The sequence below is a fragment of the Silurus meridionalis genome, chromosome 14 (genome assembly GCF_014805685.1).
Source record: "Silurus meridionalis isolate SWU-2019-XX chromosome 14, ASM1480568v1, whole genome shotgun sequence".
NCBI classification, from domain to species: Eukaryota; Metazoa; Chordata; class Actinopteri; order Siluriformes; family Siluridae; genus Silurus; species Silurus meridionalis.
In genome coordinates this window covers 10,972,471-10,995,649 of record NC_060897.1, presented here as the reverse complement: position 1 = coordinate 10,995,649, position 23,179 = coordinate 10,972,471, and the positions used below count along the sequence as shown (strand labels likewise).

The following is a 23,179-nucleotide window of genomic DNA, read 5'->3' as shown; positions in this document are numbered from 1 at the left end:
TCCCAAATGTGCCCCTATTAGATTTGCTGTAGTTACTAATGTCGAATTTCTTCGAATATTGAAAATTTCCTTCCCGCTTTAATACAGTTTTACCCTCTTTCTTTATTCATTTCTGGATTTATAATCTGCAGGCATGTAGATACAGTAAGTGGGCTTCTTAATCACTACAGTGTTTTCATTATTTGTTCCTCGTGTTCTCTGTACCCCTTTCGCTATTAGGTTATAATATCTGGTCCAACAGTGCAGTAGTTTTTCACTCATCATCACTCTGTTTCTCAGCACTGCCGAGCAGTTTGTTGGTTATAGATTAAATTATTTATAATAAGTCTTGTCTTCTCAGTAGTGTGAACTCTGACCTGCTCCTGTGTCCTTGTTGTCCTGTGTCATCCATCCAAACTGCCACGGGATGTGAGAATCACTTGGATACCTCCTTGTGCCTTCCAAAGCCAAGAACGTTCAACAAGGTCACAAAGTGTTTACATAACAAAGTATTCGATGCACACACATTTGTTATAAAGCCAGTTCCTGTTTTCTGGCCCCTCGTGGAGAGATCATGTTATCTGCATAACAGTTTGTAAACACCGTCAGAGTTACAGTAGCATGTCCTCCAAAGCAGTCGATCTCATCGCAGCGAGTGAAGTTTATTTGGAACTCACAGCACCTCCAGCATTGCGTGATATTATCACTTGATAGGAGGAAACACTGGAAAGTATATCTTATATTGAATACTACGCCATGTGATCACTTTGTGAATTTCGAGGAAGGTCTTGGTATGCGTACACACGTGCACAAGATGGTACCCGGTTCATCGTGACTCTGTTTGAACCACAGTTGCGTACGTAATTGATTTTATTGTTGTTTTTTGTTTATTTGTTTGTTTGTTTATTTTGTCACAGTGCTCCTCCATCTCACATCTTTAACTCTAATTAAACTGTTACTCAGTGTTTCTACCGCCAATTGTTCATATTCCAAATACAAAATCACAAAGATCCGACTGCACATACGGGATAATACTTGTTGTCCAGTGCCCATTCAGGGAGATTTATTCAATGTATTTTGAAGCATGTGAAGTGGCAGCTAAAGAAGGTTCTATGTTTTTCCTTTTCTTTTTTCTTTACAGTATTCACCCAGCATGAGAACCACCTACCTGTCTATGACTGATGCGCAGATGCAACACTTTGGAAATGACTACCAGGTGTAAATGGGACCATGTGAACCCTGAAGGGGTTCGGACCACTCCGAAATACTTTTGGCTGATCTTTAAATCGCATTTGTTTTTTTAAATTTTTGTGGATTTTTTTTTCCTCCTGTTCACTTTCTTGAAGAATTCAAGACCTGCTGTTTCGAATCGCCACAGAAAAAACTTGAGAGACACTCCACACAGAAGCGTCTCCAACACTCTAACAGTGTTCATCAGCCAACCTGTAAATACACACTATATGGACAAAAAGTATTGGGACACCTGACTATTCCAGCCGTGTGGTTCTTTCCCAAACAATTACCACAAAGTTGGAGGCACAGGATTTTATAGGACGTCTTTGAATGGAGTAACATTCACTTCACTTGCACTATGCGAGCCAAAAGCTCTTTCAGAATGACAGTGCACCTGTGCACTAAGTCAGATCCATAAAAATATGGTTAACATTGGTTGGAGTGAAAGATCTTAAGTGGCCTGATATAGAGCTCTGACCTGCAACCCTCATTGAACACCTTTGGGATGAATTGGAAAGCTGACTGCACCACCGGCCTCCTCGCATCACCCACATCAGTACCTGACTTTACTAACATCCTCAAGTCTTAAAGAGCACAAATCTCCACAAGCACACTCCCAGAAGAGGGGGTTATTATTACAGCAAATGAAGACTAAATGTGTAATGAGATTCTCAGGATGTGCATCCAGATCTTGTGGTTAGGTGTCCACAACTTTCATCTAATAAGTGTAACTTGGTCAGTACAGGAAACAATACAAACTGTAAGATATACACTGGTTGGATTTGCTACACAAATTCCACCAGTTTTGTAACAAGTCTTTCTGTTGTCTGTGGAATAAATCCACAAAAGGAGCAAATATTCCACAGTAAGATGCATGTGGTGCTCCTCATTGTAAATGATTAATGGTGCTGCTACCTTTAGAGCTTTTGTACATAATTGTGACAGCTCAATGCAAAGACGTTTTACCTCATGGCTAGTTGATTATGTTTGCAAGCGCTAAGAGCTGTATCACAGGCCCAGTTAAACATGTGCTGAAACACTTTATTTGTATTGGCTCGGATTTGGGAGAACCTCTGTGTTGAAATCGCTTTTTTTGCTTATCAGTGCAAGGTCAAGGCTAAAGCAGTAAATACTTTAGTATATGTATGCTGATGTGCTGTGTGAATATTATAGCTTGTAGCTTGTTGATTTTTACGCAGTGCCGGATAGGCATCACTTACTGAATGAATAAAAATTGTACTTATATTGTTAAAGATATATAGCCTGAATTGTAACTTTCTTCCATTATAATGTCTTTATTCTTAGATTTTTTTTATTTTCTATTAATTATCTTTTGGAGCAGGTTTGAAAATGTAAAATTTGATGATATTAAAGAAAAAAAAAAAAGAATTTGTTTTTATGCGGTGCGTTTATTTACTGCATGCGACAGTGCATTGTACGTTTTACTGTTTACAGAATCCAGACAAATCATAACTGTTTCCACTGAATTCAGACACAAAAGTGTGGAGTTTCCAGGGAGACAAACCAAATCGAAGTAAGCTATTGTTTATATCATTAAATTTGCAATCAATAATGTCCTTGAGCGACTTTAGCAGCTCGTCAGTGATTTTGAGCTGCTTGCCAGGGTTTTATAGCATTCTACATCTGGGTTTTTTTGTTGTTGTTCTTTGACAATCTGCAAGTCCCATAAAATCTTCCTCTACCTGTTATTTGGCAAAGCGAGACCATATTTGCTTTGCATTTGTTATAAAATTATAAAAGAAGTGCTGCAAATCCAGCAATACTCAATGTGTATAAACCAGCCTGTAGGTGAGATTAGAATTTCACTCATGTTTCTTCTTTCCTGGGTGGAGTAATGATTTAGATTCAGAGCCAATTGAATTGTACTGTAACTCAATTAGCCTGATTTCCATCCTCACAATAAATACTGTTTCTCAACAATGGGTTCAGGGACCCTGCAGCACAATGAAGCATAGCCAAGGGCTCCATATTTTGTTTTGTTTTGTCTTTAACAGTGGATGATATCACAACTTCATCATTAAAGTTATTCTATTTATTATGGAGTTTATTGTGGAATTTATTACGGAGTTATGCGTCTGTTTGACTAAAATCAAATTGGTTTAATTCAAAATGTGTTGAAAAATAAATAGAAATGTTCATTCAGATTTGTACTTGGTTTTCTACTGGCACAATTCTATCATCAATAACTGCCATATTATACAATATCTTACAAAAGTAAGTACACCCCATCACATTTCAGCAGCCATTTTAGTATAGTCTTCTAAAGGGACAATACTATAAAAATGAAACTTGGATCTATTTTAGAGTAATCAATGTGCAGCTTGTATAACAGTACAAATTTACTAAAAAAAAAACTCAACATACAGCCATTAATTTAATCTAATTTAATAAACTGGCAACAAAAGTAAGTACACCCCAAGTGATTACAGCTATATGTTATGTAATTGTGCAAAGCCACATGTTCTATTCATCATGTTCATGTTTTTGTCTGATTGACAGGACCATACAAATTGGTGTATCATGTATTAGAGCAGTTAAAATTTGGTGCTTTGAGTACAATTCTCTCATACTGACCACTGGATGTTCAACATGGCACCTCATGGCAAAGAAAACTCTGAGGATTTGAGAATGAATTTTGTTGCTTTGCACTGTATATATGACAGATTAAAAAAAAGTTGAGTCCTTGTGCTGTGCGTCAGGTGCAGAAGCTGGCTTGAAAAAAAACAGACGCATGTGTGCTGCCAGCATTGCTTTAGAGATTGCAGAAGCAGAAGGTCGACGCTGCAACAAGTTGATTTGCATGGCGGTGGTCCCAGAAGGAAGCCTCTTTTGAAGCTGGCTCACAAGAAAGTCCACTAACAGTTTGCTGAAGAACAACCTGTCCAAGAGCATGAATTACTGGCACCATGTCCTCTGGTCTGATGAGACTAAGATAAGTTGTTTGGCTCAGATGGTGTCCAGCGGTGGTGGTACTGGTGAGCTGCAGTTCATTGAGGGAAACATGGATTCCAACATGTGACATTCTGAAGCGGAACATAATGCCCCCCTTCAAAAACTGGGCCGAACGGCAGTTTTCCAACATGAAAACGGCCAACAAGATGACTACTGTCTTGCTGCAGGTGAAGGTGATGGAGTGGCCAAGTATGTCTCCAGAGCTGAACCCTATTGAGCAGCTGTGGAGAATCCTCAAGTGGTAGATGGAGAAGTGCCATGTGTCTAACATCCAGCAGCTCCGCAATGTCATTATGGAGGAGTGGAAGACAACAACCTGTGTAGCTCTGGTGAATTCTATGCCCAAGAGGATAAATAACAATAGTGCTTACACAAAATATTGACATTTTGGACACAGTTTTTGCATGTTGACTTAGGGTGCACTCACTTTTGTTGCCAGCTATTGTTTATCTATGTTGAGTTTAATTTAGTATTGTCCCTTGAGAAGATCTACTAAAATGGTTGCTGAAATGTGAGGGTGTATTCACTTTTGTGAAATACTCTATGTAGACTATTAAAATGTTCAACTTATTTTTTCTTTCATTCATACAGAAATGCATTTGTTCAGATTGTGGGTTGGTTTTTTTGGCAGTTAATACAATCAAATATATGTGAACACCTGACCATCACACACGTATTTGGTTCTTTCCCCCCATATGTTGGCACAAAGTTGGAAGGACATAATTGTATATTGTATATTACAGGGAGTGCAGAATTATTAGGCAAGTTGTATTTTTGAGGATTAATTTTATTTGAGGATTTAATTTGAACAACAACCATGTTCTCAATGAACACAAAAAACTCATTAATATCAAAGCTGAATATTTTTGGAAGTAGTTTTTAGTTTTAGCTATTTTAGGGGGATATCTGTGTGTGCAGGTGACTATTACTGTGCATAATTATTAGGCAACAACAAAAACAAATTTATACCCATTTCAATTATTTATTTTTACCAGTGAAACCAATATAACATCTCAACATTCACAAATATACATTTCTGACATTCAAAACCAAACAAAAACAAATCAGTGACCAATATAGCCACCTTTCTTTGCAAGGACACTCAAAAGCCTGCCATCCATGGATTCTGTCAGTGTTTTGATCTGTTCACCATCAACATTGCGTGCAGCAGCAACCACAGCCTCCCAGACACTGTTCAGAGAGGTGTACTGTTTTCCCTCCTTGTAAATCGCACATTTGATGATGGACCACAGGTTCTCAATGGGGTTCAGATCAGGTGAACAAGGAGGCCATATCATTAGATTTTCTTCTTTTATACCCTTTCTTGCCAGCCACGCTGTGGAGTACTTGGGCGTGTGTGATGGAGCATTGTCCTGCATGAAAATCATGTTTTCTTGAAGGATGCAGACTTCTTCCTGTACCACTGCTTGAAGAAGGTGTCTTCCAGAAACTGGCAGTAGGACTGGGAGTTCAGCTTGACTCCATCCTCAACCCGAAAAGGCCCCACAAGCTCATCTTTGATGATACCAGCCCAAACCAGTACTCCACCTCCACCTTGCTGGCGCCTGAGTCGGACTGGAGCTCTCTGCCCTTTACCAATCCAGCCACGGGCCCATCCATCTGGCCCATCAAGACTCACTCTCATTTCATCAGTCCATAAAACCTTAGAAAAATCAGTCTTGAGATATTTCTTGGCCCAGTCTTGACGTTTCAGCTTGTGTGTCTTGTTCAGTGGTGGTCGACTTTCTGCCTTTCTTACCTTGGCCATGTCTCTGAGTATTGCACACCTTGTGCTTTTGGGCACCCAGTGATGTTGCAGCTCTGAAATATGGCCAAACTGGTGGCAAGTGGCATCTTGGCAGCTGCACGCTTGACTTTTCTCAGTTCACGGGCAGTTATTTTGCGCCTTGGTTTTTCCACACGCTTCTTGCGACCCTGTTGACTATTTTGAATGAAACGCTTGATTGTTCGATGATCACGCTTCAGAAGCTTGGCTATTTTAAGACTGCTGCATCCCTCTGCAATATATCTCACTATTTTTGACTTTTCTGAGCCTGTCAAGTCCTTCTTTTGACCCATTTTGCCAAAGGAAAGGAAGTTGCCTAATAATTATGCACACCTGATATAGGGTGTTGATGTCATTAGACCACACCCCTTCTCATTACAGAGATGCACATCACCTAATATGCTTAATTGGTAGTAGGCTTTCCAGCCTATACAGCTTGGAGTAAGACAACATGCATAACGAGGATGATGTGGTCAAAATACTCATTTGCCTAATAATTCTGCACTCCCTGTATATTGTATAGAGTCTTCGGGAGCTGCAGTATTACAGTTTTCATTTCCTGTTCCTGCATGACAATGCCTTCATTCACAAACCAAGCTTCCAGAAGACATGGTTTTCCAGGGTTGCAGTCGAAGAACTCAAGTGGTCTGACCTCAACCCTCCTGATCACCTTTGTAGATTAGATGAAATGGAACTCAATATCTTTTTATGATTTCACCTCACAGTCACAAAACGTTTTCACTGAACCACCCCAGAATAGTTTGTCTGTTTTTCAGATATGTAAATTTCTCAAAATAATTATGTAATATAGTCATGTCTTTTTTGTGATCTTTTGGATGTCCATTTCTCATTTTGGATGACTTTGAAAATTCCTGTTGTGAATTGACAGGGATCTTTTTTTTTTTTTTTTTTTTTTTTTTTTAGATATTCTTTCTTTTAAGCAATACAGTATGATATAATCAAAGTACATAAACACAGTAAAAAAAAAAAACTATACACACTTTTAGAAATAAAAGTGACAGAAAAAAAGATTTGACGAGAATATTGGAAGATATTATTTAGACTCTACGTTTGCTTTTTCCACCTAACAGGAAACCGGAAGTGTCGTATAATATAGTGTATTTCATTTGCTCCTGGTGGACACTGGGGCTAGAACACTGCTTCAGATCTGATATCAGGTTTAACATTTAGTTGAATTGTTTAATGGTTGGGAAATGAAGGCTCGGGAAAACTGATCCTGGAACAGATTACAAATAAAAAATAAATAAAAAATGCGGTCAGTGGCGCTGGAGATGACGTCACTTCCGGGTGAAGGGTTTAAAGAGGAGTAGTGAGCGGCGTGAAAATCATTGCAGCCTTTTACTGCAATGCATTGGGTTCATGTCGGATAGTGAGTTCGGGGCAGTGGAAGTGGCGGGGATGTGGGAGAAACGCAATGGGAAACGTTTTCGTCGGGAAAGGACGCCCAAGTCGTGTAACAGAGCAGGACCGGGTTATCTTGGTACTGTTCATTCATCTATATTCCTACTATCATACAAACGCATCCTAGCTCTGTGTGTGTGTGTGTGTGTGTGTGTGTGTGTGTGTGTGTGTGTGTGTGTGTGTGTGTGTGTGATGGGGATACAGTATGATGGTGTGTGTGTGTGTGTGTGTGTGTGTGTGTGTGTGTGTGTGTGTGATGGGGATACAGTATGATGGTGTGTGTGTGTGTGTGTGTGTGTGTGTGTGATGGGGATACAGTATGATGGTGTGTGTGTGTGTGTGTGTGTGTGTGTGTGTGTGTGTGTGTGTGTAGGGGGTATCAGTTATGCTCAGTATGTTGGATAATTAGATACCACCATGGGGACTAGTATTCCTGATGCACACCCCATACAGTGTGGGCCTGGAATAAGAGCCGGACATGATTAAGAATATAGAAATAACAGGGCATGCAGTTGGAGGAAAATATGATGTAGGACAGGCTGGTTGGTGTGACAGGCTGGACATCAATCCTTCAACTTGATTATTTATCAATAATAGAATTCCATGTTATTTAATGTCAGTTACATTCAATTAATGCCCTTGAAAGAAGTTCGTCAAACACCTGCACCACCATGCTGCCTCAGTTGGGGCCCTTGAGCAAGGCCCCTAACCCGATCTGCACCATATTACCCTGATCCAGCTTTCTTATGCTGGCATCTAAAGAAATAAATGGTTTATGCATGAAAATAAATCATGTGTATGTGCCCAAATAAAGGCTTCATCCTTTAGTTTCTCTTTTATCACAAGCACTTTTTTCTTTCCTGCACCCCCACCCCCTTAAATATGAGAGAAAAAAATCAGCTACAACCAGAAGTGACTGATTTACTTCTGTCTGTCGAAGTGGTGACACTGGAGACCCTTTCTGTAAATGTTAAAGAAACATCTCGAGGTCAATGAAACATTTCACCCAGTTCTTCATCTTCTCTATAAGACCCTGTACATGTTTACTACAGAGTCAGTAATATTAAGAACAGGACCTTTATTATAAACCTACTTTCATCAGGGAGGTATTAAAACTGTTAGCGTTCTGACCAATCAGAACGCTGATGTGTAAAGTCGGATGTGTAAAGTCATGCTAGCAAACTAATTCAGCTATTAGGACACTGGGGGGGTTTACATTAAATGGGGGGGAAGATTTGTTTTCACTTTTTGATTCTCTTTTTCTTTCCAGCAACTAAAACAGCAGCGAGATAAACTGAAGCAGTACAAGAGGAAACTCACTGTTCAGCTGGAGAAAGAGAGGTTTCTAGCCAGGCAGCTGCTGAAGGATGGGAAGAAAGAGTAACTTACCTGGCATTTTGTGTCTCTTCTCTTTTATTTATATAATATGTTAAATTGTGTGGCAAAGATGCTGATATGAAAATGACGACCTTCAGGTCAAGTTTTACATCGTTTAGTTAGCAAATCTATGTTCCGGTGCAGTTGTGGCAGAATGAAGGTGTTTTTGAAAGTGCAGATAATTGATTGTGTAAATTTATTGATCCAATTTTGGAACAAACTGCATAAGAACAGCTCGACACGACGAATCTGTTTATTTCTCATTGCTTTGTTATTCAAATATTAAGTGTAACAGAATCATTATATTATTTTAACATTTGAACGATTATTCATGCCACGTATAGTAACGTTTATGGTCGGTTTCTGTGGTCTTGTGGTTGTAGAAGAGCTCTTCTGCTGCTCAAAAAAAAGCGCTACCAGGCACAGCTTCTGGACAAGACCGAGACCCAGATAAGCAACCTAGAGCGCATGGTGAGAGTCGTCTCCTGCTCTCTCGAGATCCCATTAATGATCCAAATGAGTGACACTCTGAAGAGCACTTCACTCTGCGGACATGTCCTACTTTGTTTTAATTTTTTTTTAAGTAGCAGAACTGATGTGGGTATATCTCCTCTGCTTTGCAGGTCCAAGACCTTGAATTTGCCCAGATTGAAGTAAAGGTCTTAGAAGGTCTGAAGGTCGGCAACGACTGCTTGAAGAAAATGCATGAGGTGAAGCGTTCAGATAAGGGCAATTTTTTGTTGTTGTTTTTTTTATTGCACTTGAGCTTTAAATTATGAAGGGTCAAACTAGAAAAAGCTTCATGGCAGGTGTCTTTTTTTGTTGTTGTTTCACAATCCTGAACAAAATCTATGTATTTAAGAAGGATTTGTGTTTGGCAACGTCTCTGAAGGGTCTATTGTTTATTAAGAGATTATAGATAAAAATAAACACCTGGAATAGCTACATTTATTTTTTCCCCAAAAAATCTGTTATTAATGCCATTTTTCCTTGGGAATGTTTTGCATTTAAACAATATTTTGCTTCCACAGGCACTGTCCATTGAAGAAGTGGAGAGAATAATGGAGGAAACACAGGATGCCATAGAATATCAGAAGGTTTGTGTTTTTTAACTTCCAGAACACCTGATTACTCCAGTGCCTTAACTTGTATCATTTCTGCAACATATTCAGCAATATCTGTATTGATATTTCAATCTATCAATCTTTCTCTAGAGATAGATAGATAGATAGATAGATAGATAGATAGATAGATAGATAGATAGATAGATAGACAGACAGACAGACAGACAGACAGACAGACAGACAGACAGGGTACTTTTGATCTATTTATAGCGGCATTTTGTGTTGTAAAATGTCCACAAGAGGCATCATATTTATAATACAGTGGAACCTCGGGTTACGAATTTAATTTGTTCCGGTACTTTATTCGTAACCTGAAAAGTTCGTATCCCGATACAAATTTCCCCATAATAATGAACAGAAACTTCGGTAATTCGTTCTGGACAACCAAAAATATTACTTAAATAAAAATAAAGGCAATATTCACTAATATTATTTACTTTTAACATGTTATATTAAAATCATACCACATAAAACATACAAAAGAGGAAAAGATCTTTACCGGTACTTTCCTTTGAGAAGACTCGCTGCAGGAGGCGGCGTTCGTAGAAGGGGAGGAGGGAGAGTTATTGTTTGAAGGAGAATCTTATTATATTATATTATTATATATTATTATATATTATATTATAGAATATTAAAGACAGTGTTATTAACACGAACGCTGAGACAATTGTTGCATTAGAGGAAAATGAGAGCTGTTTCTTTAAGGCTACTATCAGTTGGTATTGAAGTCCAGAGTGAAATTCATTATGGGTATTGTACTGGAAAAGACTGTAACCCTGCTAATCTATCTTCATAAAAATAAGTAAAGTGGTTATGCATCGGCTAATGTTGTCCATCTCATCATTCCACGAGCATCAACTAACGAGTTGTTACGCTGCTGCCGGGAAAAGTTCAAGCGGATAAGTAACACGATGCTCTTGCTAGGGACACAGGACGCTAACTGATGTGACGAGCTGCGTGGATAGAGCAAAAACAACCAACTTGCCTGCGATTTTTTGGTGAGCGACGTTCGTATCCCGATATATTGTTCGTAACCAGGGGCAAAAATTTTGATGAACTGCGATTCGTAACCTGAATTATACGTATGCCGGGGCGTTCGTAACCCGAGGTTCCACTGTATACTTCTTACATTTTAGCAGCTATAATCAGCCCTTTCATCACCGGCCTCATTTTTTCCCCCTCATTTGAAATGAATAAATCTGAAAAATACAACTTGACTTAGCGACAATTACCAAAGCCCTCAATCCCCCTGTGACTATTACAAAGCATCGATACTGGAGACGTCTTGCAATGAAAAAAAAAGTTAAACTTCTTACAGAAAAATTTAATTAATACCCTATAGCCAATCAGAATTGAGAATTTAAAAGTGCTATGGTATACGGTTTAATATTGGTGACTCCAGGGTTATGAGTAAACTGTATAAAGTGTGTGACTGATGACACAGAATACATAAATCAGGTGACAATACGGTGTCCTTATAACTGACTGCTAGGATCATTACTATATATAATATATAGATATTTATAAGCGTTATAATGTGTCTCAGTATTTGGTTAATAAAAAGGATAATTTTTGTAAGAACAATTTGATTTTTGTTTCTCCAGCAAGTCGATGAGATGCTGGCTGGCTGTCTGAGTCAGGAGGATGAGGAGGCTGTGCTAGCCGAGCTAGAGGCCATCACTCAGGTACACTCATGTCTATCAGATCAGGTGTCCAACACACCCTTTTTTTTCCTTTTTTTTTTTTTTTTTTTTTTTTTTTACTGATTGAAATAATTTGATTTCTTCTATTTCAAAGGATGAAGATGTTCAACTTCCTGAAGTGCCCACTGAACCTTTGCCTGCGGTGCCTGAGCTAGAGCACGGTATGGTATGCATTACTTTAAAAACACCACTATGTGGCGCCATACTCCTCTTTCTAACTTTCTGCATTTGTCCTGCATTTTTTTCCCAGGGAGTAAGCCAGCTAAAGTGAAGCAGGAAGGAATGATCCTTCTGGCAGAGTAGCCGGAGGTCTTGTGACGCGGCTTAATCAGGCTCTTACGTGAAGAGCAGTGCACACTGTATACACACACTTCTTTCCCGTCAGCTCTTAACATGAACTCGGCATAAGCGTCGCATGCACTGCTTTTATTTTGTTGTGATGAACAGCCGATTTGAACAAAAGCACAGAGCTCGGCCGGATCGATTTTGCAATCATCACTCGAAATCATATTCTTATGATTCACATACTGAGTTGACTGCCATAATTATGCTGTGATAATGATGGCCATTTATACAACTGTCTCCAATTGTGGTTGACTATTAGAAGATTTATGTAATAGATATCCATTACACAAGTCTGAGTTTTTTGGGGGGGTTTTTAATAACTACCACAGCATGAAGGAATTTTCAATGAGCTAACAAAGTGACTGTGATTTGGAGTAAATGGTTGCAGTTCATATGACTTACTGTATCTTACCTTTTTGTGTAAGTAATGTCCATGTCAGTATTGGTGAAATGTGCTTTTGGGAGTCTGTACTCTAAATATTCTGCTCTAATAATATCTACCAGGAAGATGTCAGTCCTTTCCACCAATCCTCAAATGCTTTGAGTGTGTGTGTTATATATATATATATATATATATATATATATATATATATATATATATATATATATATATATATATATATATATATATATATATATATATATATATATATATATATATATATATATATATATATATATATATATATATATATATATATATATACACTGTATATAAAAATTTCCTTGCACAGATTTCAAAACATTCCCAGCTTGGTGGCTGCAGTCAGTAAGACCGATTTAATCTTCTGACAGGATTATTTTTCCACCCACAAGCGGTTGTCCTTGACCAGTAAGCCTCTTTAACTATTACTCTTACTGCCTAGAGCCAGTGTTTCCTATCAAATGTTCATATTTGTTGTTATGATAAAAAACGATAAGCCTGCTCTCTAGACATAAACACGGTGCACTGTTGTAACATGAAAGGTCATTTTTATTCAAGCAGGTTTGGGAATTGTGAGCGGTATGCCAGCTTCAGCTCACCATACCACAGCTAGCCAAAATATGGAGGAGGCAAAATAAGTTCATATTCAAATTGCAAGATCTTTATTGCATAACTTATTCTTTAGGGAACAGGAAAAGGAAAATATGCCAGAGTAGTCGAGTTCTTGAGTTTCCTCACTTCATTGCTGCCATAGCAACAACTGGCAGTATTAAATGTGATGGCATTGATGTTATGTTCTTAGCTGCTAAAGTGTATCGTGGAAAAATGAAAAGTCCTTGATTCTAATGTCTGAGAGGCGCTTAGTGAAACAATCAGACGATTTTTGTTTCTCCACCGTAGAGCACAGCTTAGAGGGGAAAATGCAGTAAAGCAAATCCAGCAGGGATACATGAATAGTGATGGATGATGATTAGTAATTTGGTTTATATATAATTACTATAGCTAGATAGATAGATAGATAGATAGATAGATAGATAGATAGATAGATAGATAGATAGATAGATAGATAAAGCTATCTATCTATCTATCTATCTATCTATCTATCTATCTATCTATCTATCTATCTATCTATGACATTAAACTTGACAGTGGAGACACCTTTTCCTTTATTTTCATAATCTTTATAACATCAAATACATTGTATATGAATACTGAAGACATCCAAACTATGAAACAACACGTATATGAAATTATGTAGTAAACGTAAATATGTCAAATAACCAAGAATATGTTTCATATTTTTCAAAATAGCCCCATTTTGCTTTGATGAGATTTTCTCAGTCAGCCTCATTTAGTAGTCACCTGGAATGGAGTTTCCAGAGGTGTTGAGTGCTTTTCTTTCAATTTTCACTCCAACTCATCGCAAACCATTTCAACTGGATTTAGATCAGGTGATTGTGGAGGCCAAGTCATGTGACTAATCACTCCTTTGCTCTTCTTCGTCGTCTTCTTAGCTCATACATAACCTAGAGGAGTGTTTGAGATAATTGTCCTCTTGCTGTGCTGTGGTAGCTATGCAGGTTAAACATGCCCACAATTCTGCCTAAATCTCCAACAGTGTCACCAGCAAAGCACTCCCACACCAGCACACCTCCTCCTCCATGCTTCACAGTGAGAACCACACATTCAGAAATCGGCCGTTCACCCTGTAACGGCTAACAAATGCATGCTGGTTAGAACCAGAAATATGACTCATTAGACCAAGGGACAGTTTTCCACTGATCTATGGTTCATTCCTTGTGTCTCTTGGCCCAAGCAAATCTCTTCTGCTTCTTGTTCTTCTGAAGTAATTGTTTTCTTTTACCGCAATTCAACCATAAAGGCCTGACTCACTAAGTCTTCTCTGAACAGTAAATGTTAAAATATGTCTGCCACATGAACTCTGAGAAGCATTTATTTAACTGTGATTTCTGAGGCTGATGTTCTTGCTATAATATGGACTTGTAGTTGTAGTAGCACTAATAGGGCTATTGAATTGGTACTCACTTATTTCCTTTGCACAAGACAACTGGTGGTCTAAAGCACATTAAGAAGGCAAGAAATGTCACAAACGATCTCTTGACAAGGCACACAGGTTAATTGAAAACCATTCCAGGTGACTACTTTATGAAACTGATGAGAGAATATCATGGGTGCAGCAGTCATCAAATCTAAAAGTAGCTACTTTGAACAATCTGAAAACATATATAACTCAGAATAAACACTGGAGGAGATGTGACCAAATGATCAAATATAACATTATGCAGAGATGGCAAAAGTACTGTACACACATCCTTCACTCAAGTAGAAATACATATGTTTTAAAAGACTCTGGAAAAGGTTGAAGTACTGATTATCCTTTTTTTATTTATTTTTTTAAGTAAAGAAGTTTGTTCACTGACATGTACTTGAGTAAAAAGTAGCCATTACTACTAACTGTTTTAGTGTCATGCTGATAACTGGACCTCAAGTCATTTTAATATATTAATACAATACTTTCGCTACCTAATGAATGTATTCAGGCTGAACATCCACTATATAGAACACAAGCAGAGAAAAGATGATGATGAGAATGTCTCTGTTCTCAGTCATGTTTACATCACTGTCTCCCTCTGTCTAATCACTGTTAACCCCGTACTTTGTGTTGCCTTCTGCCTTGCTCAATATTAGCTTCGTAAACTAGTCTACATCTGTGGTGTGTGAGAGCCAGGAAATGATACACCAGTGGTAGATTGAAAAAGCTGGACAATGAGAGGAAATGGGTTGATGGGCTGAAAATGGTGCACAATCAGATGAAAAAATATTCACATTTCACCAAAAAGATTAAAACGAAAGTAACGAGCCTGTTTTGAAAATGTACAAAGTAGAAAGTACAGATATTTAAGTAAAAAATTTAATGAGTGAAAGTAAAAAATGAATAGTGAAGTAAAGCAATGATACCAGAAAAATCTACTTTAGTACAGTAACAAAGTATTTCTCCTACATTACTTTCCACCTCTGACATTATGACATAACATAATGAGCGGTGAAGTGAATAACACTGATTATCTCTTCATCATGGCACCTGTTAGTGGGTGGGATACATCAGGCAGCAAGTGAACATTTTGTCCTCAAAGTTGATGTGTTCGAAAGAGGAAAAATGGGCAAGCTAGTATGCTCAGATTCAACAGATGAGCTCCTGTAGCTCAAATTGTTGAAGTTAATAATGCTGTTAATGCTTGATGGTCAGAACTGTTTTTGGCAGCAAAAGGGGGACCATTTACATTACATTTACATTTGCGGCATTTAGCAGACGCCCTTATCCAGAGCGACGTACAAAAGTGCTTTGAGTCTCTAGTAATTAATAAATCTACACTGGTACGCAAGATTACAAACTTAATATAAATATAACTCGAATTCCACAAACTTGGAAAGTGCTAATTTAGGTATTTCAGGAAGAGGTAGGTCTTCAGTCATCGCTTGAAGATAATCAGGGACTCTGCTGTACGGACATCTAGGGGAAGTTCATTCCACCACCTCGGTGCCAGAACAGAGAAGAGCCTTGAAGTGTACTTACCTCTCATTCTGAGAGAAGGTGGTACAAGTCGAGCAGTGCTGGAGGATCTCAGACAGCGTGGTGCAGTGCGAATACTGACCAACACAATATTAGGCAAGTGGTCATAATGTTATGCCTGATTTGTGTATATGCATGCGAGCGCACACTGACCACTAAATAGAAACACTTGTACCCCAGTTCATTTATGTAATAATCTCACAAAAGAACCATGCAATCACAAGATTGTCAGTTAATGTTTGCAACAAAATGTGAAACAGGGAATTTCATTTAAAAAAAACTCGCCACACTTCCCAAGGATTGGTGTGAAAAAGCAAAAACATCTGGAGAAGCATCTCTTCAGGCAAAAACGGCTTCGAGAGAGAGGTCAAAAGAAGAACTGTTTGCTCCCCATGCTGATTAGAAAAGCATCTCATTATACACAGTGTGGTACCCAATATACCTTAAGAAAACATATGCTCATTACACCTAGGCAGTTCCCGATCAACACCTCTATTCCCCAATATAGGATTCATCTTCATCATCCTCCTTTCTTCTTTTCTCGATACTCCTGCTCTTTGGATGACATTGCAATTGAACCTGTAGAGGTGGGGAATGTGAACAGGTAGCGTATAGACACGCCTTGTAGGCGGAGCTTAAAACAAGGGGGCGTGTTTCCCCAAACTGAGAGAGTTGTGTGAATTACCGCAGCACGGTGGGCGCTTCTCAGCCGCAGCTCCTCTAGAGCAAAACCAAAGCGCGTTTCTTTAGTCAACACTGAGATTTATTCCTTTTTTTATTGCGTCCTAGGAGGCGAAAATCTCAAGACGTGTTTCGGATAACCGTTGTTTTTTTTTTTTTTTTTGGGTGAAGAGTGTGTTTATGGTTTGGACTGAAGATCTCACCATGTCTCGTACCGACGAGGTCCACCGCGTTACGGAGAATGTCTACAAGGTAAACTAGATGATCATGAGCTCTCTGTGTCTCAGTCGAAACCTGGGATTTAGGAATAATTACGGGTATTTTTAATAGAATCTAAATGTATCTGGAGCAGAACTGCAGCAGTAGTTTGACTGCAGAATGTGTGCTTCATGTGTTCACGTGTGTTTTAAAGCAGCAGTGTTGGGTGTGAGGGAGGGGAGTGTGGGGGGGGGACCAAACACAGGCGTTGCAACAGACAAACTTGTTCGCATGATGTGAGGTTTTTGAAATGAATCCTGCTTTTATTTAGTAAAATATATAATAATATATTCTTTCTCTTTATTTCTGCTCTCTGTCTTATATGGCTTTGGCTTGGCTCCATACTTTCTTCATACCTTTCTTCCCAGCTGCTGTGCTGCAACAGGTTTTTTGGTTCGTTCTGCCCTTGAGCAACTCTCACATAAACTCCATCTCCACACCCAGTTTCATCCTGTATTCCTACTTATCTTCACCACACACACACACACACACACACACACACACACACACACACACACACACACACACACAGAGAGAAATCCACTGGTATATAAGCCTGTTAAATAGGCCACCTGAAGTCCAACACCTAAAACGAGGACAAAGCAACTATTCTGAGATCTGGAGGCCAGACGCATGAATCCTGTATCAGGGTGCTGCTTTTTTGCAATGCATTGGATGGAAAAATCCACCGCCTCACCATTCACACCAGTCTTTCTTCGGATTTTGGGTTTTTATCTATCTATTTTTTTTTTTTGATCACTGGTGCTATCTGTCTGAAACACGTCATATCCTTTCTTAAATACTGATGAAATAGAGCAGCGTATGACACACTTCCATGTATTCACTTGGCAGGTTCTTTCTTCCCCCTCTGAAGTAAGACCACAGCCTAATTCTGAGGAACTCACGGTTTAGATACATAGATATATACATCCATACATACATACATACATACATAGATAAATACATCTATACATACATAGATATACATACATGCATACATGCATACATACATATATACATAGACATACATACATACATACATACATACATAGATAAATACATCTATACATACATAGATATACATACATGCATACATGCATACATACATATACATAGACATACATACATACATACATAGATAAATACATCTATACATACATAGATATACATACATGCATACATACATATATACATAGACATACATACATACATACATACATGCATAGATATATACATAGACATACATACATACATACATACATACATACAAGTTTGTCACTGCAAAGTACAGCTGCAGAGAAACAAAATGCAGTTTGGCATATAAATAAATAAATAAATAAAAAAAAGCTACATATTTATCTGCACTAGTCTATTTGCACAATTGCTACTTCTTGCATATCTATCGATCGATCGATCGATCGATCGATCGATCGCATACAATTTACATATGTACAGTGATATGGTGCACTTCAGAGATAATGTCGGTAGATGTTTTCCTCTACGCTGTTAGAGCACTAATCCGAATCCAGGACGAATTGTAACCAAGTCCTGATGCCTCAGGAGGTCTTCATGTCTCCATGTTTTCAAACACAATGCCAACAAGTAAATGACCTTGTGTTTTGGCATCAGGGAATGAACGTTCGACAGTTTACCAAACAGATCTCCACCCAACAGCTCTCCAAGTTATTTTCTTAGCTAGGCAGATAAAAGTGCCAGTATTATGCACAGGTACATTTTTGGTAGCCTGACCCCTGACTAAGCCGTGCTGGAATGTAGTAACAGACCGTGAGCTGATTAGATGCATAAGGGAAAAGTTTTCGATTTTCTTTGCTTCGCATGCAATTGACGATATTCACGTCTGGGTACCACTTTGATCTCCTGTCAAAATGTTCAAGCACAATGTGGAAAACTGTTTAATGCTTTTGTTTTTTCCTGACCGGAAACGCTAATTAACCAGGCCGGTTGAGCTTCTCATTCTGCAGTCAGCCATCTTGTGGCTGGTCTGGTGTAGGTAGTGGGAGTGGAAACTTTAAACGTACAGTCCAGAGGTCTGACAGCCTTCCAATTTTGTTACTTATCCTTGCAACTGATAATACTGATAATACATGGCGTGAAAAGTAAAATCTTGTAGACTAGTTGCATAAATCTCCCAGTTTGGTAGGACTTGGTATGTCCTCTGTGCCTTTTTTATTTTTTTTGCTTTACTGGTGTGCGCTCGGACAGGGATTCCAGACGTTTTTTTGCAAAACCTCGTGATCCATTGGAATGTATTCTGAGCACATGCTTTAGTAGAAGAGATTAGATATTCGGAAAATCTGACCTTTTGTACAAAGCAGTTAACATGGTCAGTGTCGCATTTGCTTACATTAAAATATAGACCAGGAAATAGTGCAGAATTATTAATAATTGTTGTGTAAGATTTTGAACTTTGACTTTTATTTATTTTTTTATTTCAGAAACCTAGTGTTTAGTTCTTAATGAAAAAGCAGGCACATGTTCTCAGACCTTTGGCCCTCACTACATACAACATCTTTTTGTCAATAAAAAGTTTGGCCACAAGGTGATAATCAATTACCCTGATGTGATCTCTGGTTGTCCTGAGTTACTGATTCACCTTCTCATGGGTTTGGCTTTCTGACAGGAAGGACAGGCAAAATTTGGAATGAATGACCTGGAAAACACTTTCAGACATTGGATATCCCAGATGTCCCTCAGTAAAATACACTTTCCTACCGTTTCTGTTCTGTCGGGCAAATCGGGTTGCAGAGAAGTGTTGTGGGAGGGTCAGATATGACGGAATGGTATAACATTCAGAGCGCCCCTGAATAATCCCAGGAGAGTGGAGAATGACCAGCGCAGCACTCTTGACTGCTAAGGTGTGTTCATGTTTAAACACAGGGTGTGAATCCACCAAAGACTCCGTTATCCACACAACACGCACATGTAAATAAGGCACACCCTACCTGCGGTTACAGCTGTCACCCTGCTTGTGAAGCAATCAGCAGCTTGATAAGAGTCACAGTCTCCATCGCTTCCGGCGTTCGCTCTGCTGCAACAGTATTGCAGTGTTGACCCGGGACTGCGTTCGTTCACCAACACGAACATGAATAATCGTTCCCTGGATGAGAGGAGAACCTCAAGCAGCCTGTAGTTCCTGTCTAGTATCTCACAAACCTGAGTACACCCCTCACAATTCACCAAACATTTTAGATCTTCTCAAGGGACTATACTATAGAAATGAAACCTGGATATATTTTTGAGCAATCAATGTGCAGCTTGTATAGCAGTGCAGATTTACTGTCCTCTAAAAAATAACTTAACATACAGCCACTTCATCACCTTCACCATTCTCTTCCTCAGCATGGCAGTTGTCATCTTTGACGGTTTACTTGGGGTCGTTATTTTGTTGGAAAACTGCCTCCCAGTTTTTGAACGTAGGGCATAATTTTCTGCTTCAGAATGTCACAGTACATGTTGGAATCCATGTCCCTCTCAATTAGCCGCAGCTCCCCAGTGCCAGCAGCACTCATGCAGCCCCAGACCATGATGCTACCGCCACCATGCTTGACTGCAGGCAAGACACAATTTTCTTGGTACTCCCCACCCCGTTATGCTGGAAACCATCTGAGCCAAACAAGTCACTTAGTCTCATCAGACCACAGGAAATGGTTCCAGTAATTCATGCTCCTGGACATGTTGTTCTTCAGCAGGCTTCCTTGTGAGCTAGCTTCAGTAGAGGCTTCCTTCTGGGACCATGGCCATGCAAACCGACTTGTTGTATGAGCACTGACAAGCCGGCTTTCCGCTTCTGCAACCTCTAAACTAATGCTTAAGATTGAGCCATAATGTAGAGCTGAACATTATATTTTAAATCACCTGAACATATGAGGACAGCATTATTACATCATAAATATATGACCCAATCATAATCCTGTATGCAAATTCTCACCTTCTAGATTTCGCTGCAGTTTTGATCCTGGCAACACTTTCTTTTACTAAAGAAACCGAGGTGCCAAGGTGACTATAACTGTTATAACAATATAACAGTTCCAGCATTACCGAGGTGTCACTTGTGCACACCGTGACCTGCAAGGTGTTTCACTGCCTGCTCCAGCTCATTATATACCTCCCAGAGTGTCATAAACTTACGCTGCACAATTTGTCGCCTCGTGTCTCTCGAATCTCTTGTCGCTTGTGGATGCTCCTATCTTTAGCTTGCTTCTGGTTGCCATGGTTTCACTGGTATCAGTAGGTTGGTGTGATATCTGTACAGGTTACCTACAGAACATATACAAAGCCAGGCATGTGCCAGGGATGTCGTGAGAGAAATAGTGTACAAAACACATCTCTGTAGTGAATCACTAGAATTTGCTGGTGACCATGGGAGCTGGGAGTATTCTGGTGGTGACCAGGACTTTTATCCCTGCCATTGCTAGATACCATGTTGCTTTGCTTCTGCTTTGCATAAAGGTTAACATTTGATGCCTCTACTCGCATTCGCAGTTGTTCAGACATGGTGCTATGGAAATAGTAGGACAGAAACTAACGCTTTCTATCTTGTGTCTTTAGGATAAAAGATATCTGTTGGACCATACAAGTTGAGGTCTACTAATTAATTGGTTTTGCCAATAAATCAACACCTATAGTTGATTTCTGGAACTATCGGCAATCGGCAAAAATCCATACTAATAGTTTTTCCGGGTTGCGTTATACAGTCCTAGAGCGGCCTCTAGAGGTAAATAGCTATAGATTACGCTATTTATTTGCAGTTAATTTTTGTTTGTTTGAATGCATGTCTTCCCCAATATTTATTAATATAATTAATATATTCATATTTATTGATTTGTAGCTTTTTTTTTTTTGGTGATAAATGTCACAAATCTGTTGATTTTCATCAGCAAGATCCAGCCTAGCTATCGTTATTATTATTACAAGGCAGTAGGCTAACTCTAAAGAATGATTTTTCTGTTGCCTTCTCAGGTAAAAAAAAACAAAACAAAACACCTATGTTACATTTTATTTCTTTTCTTTTAAACCTAACCGGCTTCAACAGGAAATTAATAATTCCAGCTGCTCAATGCCTCCCGTGCTACACTTTTCTGCATCCTGCCTGCTGTTGCACCACATGTGCATGAGGAGATATCCCCACTGTTGGGAGCAAATCCTTTTGGGTACATTATTTAGCTGAAATTTATGCTAGACTCCGGCATTTTAGAATCAGGAGGTAACACCAGTGCAGTGCAGCGCAGCATGAAATATGCCATTTATCTTTCTCTTGCTCTAAAACAACATGCAGTTTACTATACATTTTAAACCCCGAAAGTGAAAATGACTGCATAGTAACAATTTCATGTGCTCACAGCTCACAGGCGGAATATTCCTGCCTTTTTGTTTGGGTCACAAAGCTTCAAGCCCGAACCACTAGAGATTATTTATTTTCTGTGTTAATCTGTATTAACGGATAGAATACGTTTTTTTCCGTTTTAGTTCAATTGGTTTTTAGCTTTTGTCCACCGTTGTGAGTGGGGGGGGAAACAATGCCCTTTACATCAATTTGGCCTTTTTCAAATGAGTGTTCAGCCTACTGTGGTTTATTGAATTATTATTCATATTTGGGCTGCATTTAAATAGTTAAAAAAAAAACACCTAGATTGCATTCAGGACTTTTTTTTTTTATTAGATTCCTGTTCCATTTAATCGCTGTTAAAATCTCTCTTTAATAATACTGTGTATTTGGAAATACTACCAGTTGGGGGAGTGGCCACAAATCACCTCACAACCAACCAAATCCTGCTATTGCTTTGGCAGCGCAGAGCACACGTAGGCATTGTGAAGGGTGTGGGTGGATAAACACTACCTGGTTGCTGTGCGCCGGGCAGGGTGTGACTTGTCGGGTCCTCGGCTGAAAAACAACACTCGAAAAAAAGGGGAGTGTCCTCGGCACCTCTCCCAGAGAGTCAACCGTGGACAGGTTTGGTTGTTTGGGTATGGCTCTGATGTGTCTCCCAAAGGTGTGGCTCTGGTTTTGCACATACCAAACCCATGATGATCTCGACCTGAATCAAACTTCTCTATATTGGAGGGTTCTGTTTCTAGTGCAGCGCCTTCATGATCTGGCTGATATTAGATTTCGCTCGTTCTGAGATTAGTTATCATCGCCACAGGGAGGGTTTTTTTTTTTCTTCTTCGTTTTTTAAAAAAAGGACGAGGACTGCGTCGCAGTGTGGATGTGGCGAAATCTAGACAGGTGGTTTCTTAGCAACAACATGCCATTATGTGTTT

At 39.1% G+C, this 23,179-nt stretch overlaps 3 protein-coding genes across 14 annotated transcripts in view; all 3 read left to right on the top strand.

Moving 5' to 3' along the window:
- ttyh2l (tweety homolog 2, like) overlaps positions 1-2,601 on the top strand; it is a 69,147-nt gene extending 66,546 nt beyond the window's left edge. For 3 of the 4 annotated variants that reach the window (XM_046866876.1, XM_046866877.1, XM_046866874.1), the window contains one exon: positions 1,121-2,601. In XM_046866876.1, the coding sequence (XP_046722832.1) occupies positions 1,121-1,201 (81 nt within the window). In that variant the 3' untranslated portion in view covers positions 1,202-2,601. Of the gene's footprint in view, positions 1-131; positions 145-1,120 lie in introns of all 4 variants that reach the window. The other variant, XM_046866875.1, reaches the window with a different exon arrangement.
- Positions 2,602-7,106: 4,505 nt separating this feature from the next.
- chmp6a (charged multivesicular body protein 6a) lies at positions 7,107-12,456 on the top strand. The gene is made up of 8 exons (XM_046866234.1): positions 7,107-7,472; positions 8,664-8,773; positions 9,154-9,241; positions 9,394-9,480; positions 9,802-9,867; positions 11,499-11,579; positions 11,692-11,758; positions 11,848-12,456. The coding sequence occupies exons 1-8, from the start codon at positions 7,407-7,409 to the stop codon at positions 11,898-11,900; spliced, it is 618 nt and encodes a 205-aa protein (XP_046722190.1). The 5' UTR covers positions 7,107-7,406; the 3' UTR covers positions 11,901-12,456.
- A 4,162-nt stretch (positions 12,457-16,618) lies between these two features.
- Positions 16,619-23,179, top strand: part of baiap2a (BAR/IMD domain containing adaptor protein 2a) — a 65,868-nt gene continuing 59,307 nt past the window's right edge. For 4 of the 9 annotated variants that reach the window (XM_046866546.1, XM_046866548.1, XM_046866545.1 and 1 more), the window contains exon 1: positions 16,620-16,891. In XM_046866546.1, the coding sequence (XP_046722502.1) occupies positions 16,820-16,891 (72 nt within the window). In that variant the 5' untranslated portion in view covers positions 16,620-16,819. Of the gene's footprint in view, positions 16,892-23,179 lie in introns of all 9 variants that reach the window. The other 5 variants (XM_046866552.1, XM_046866553.1, XM_046866549.1 and 2 more) reach the window with 3 other exon arrangements.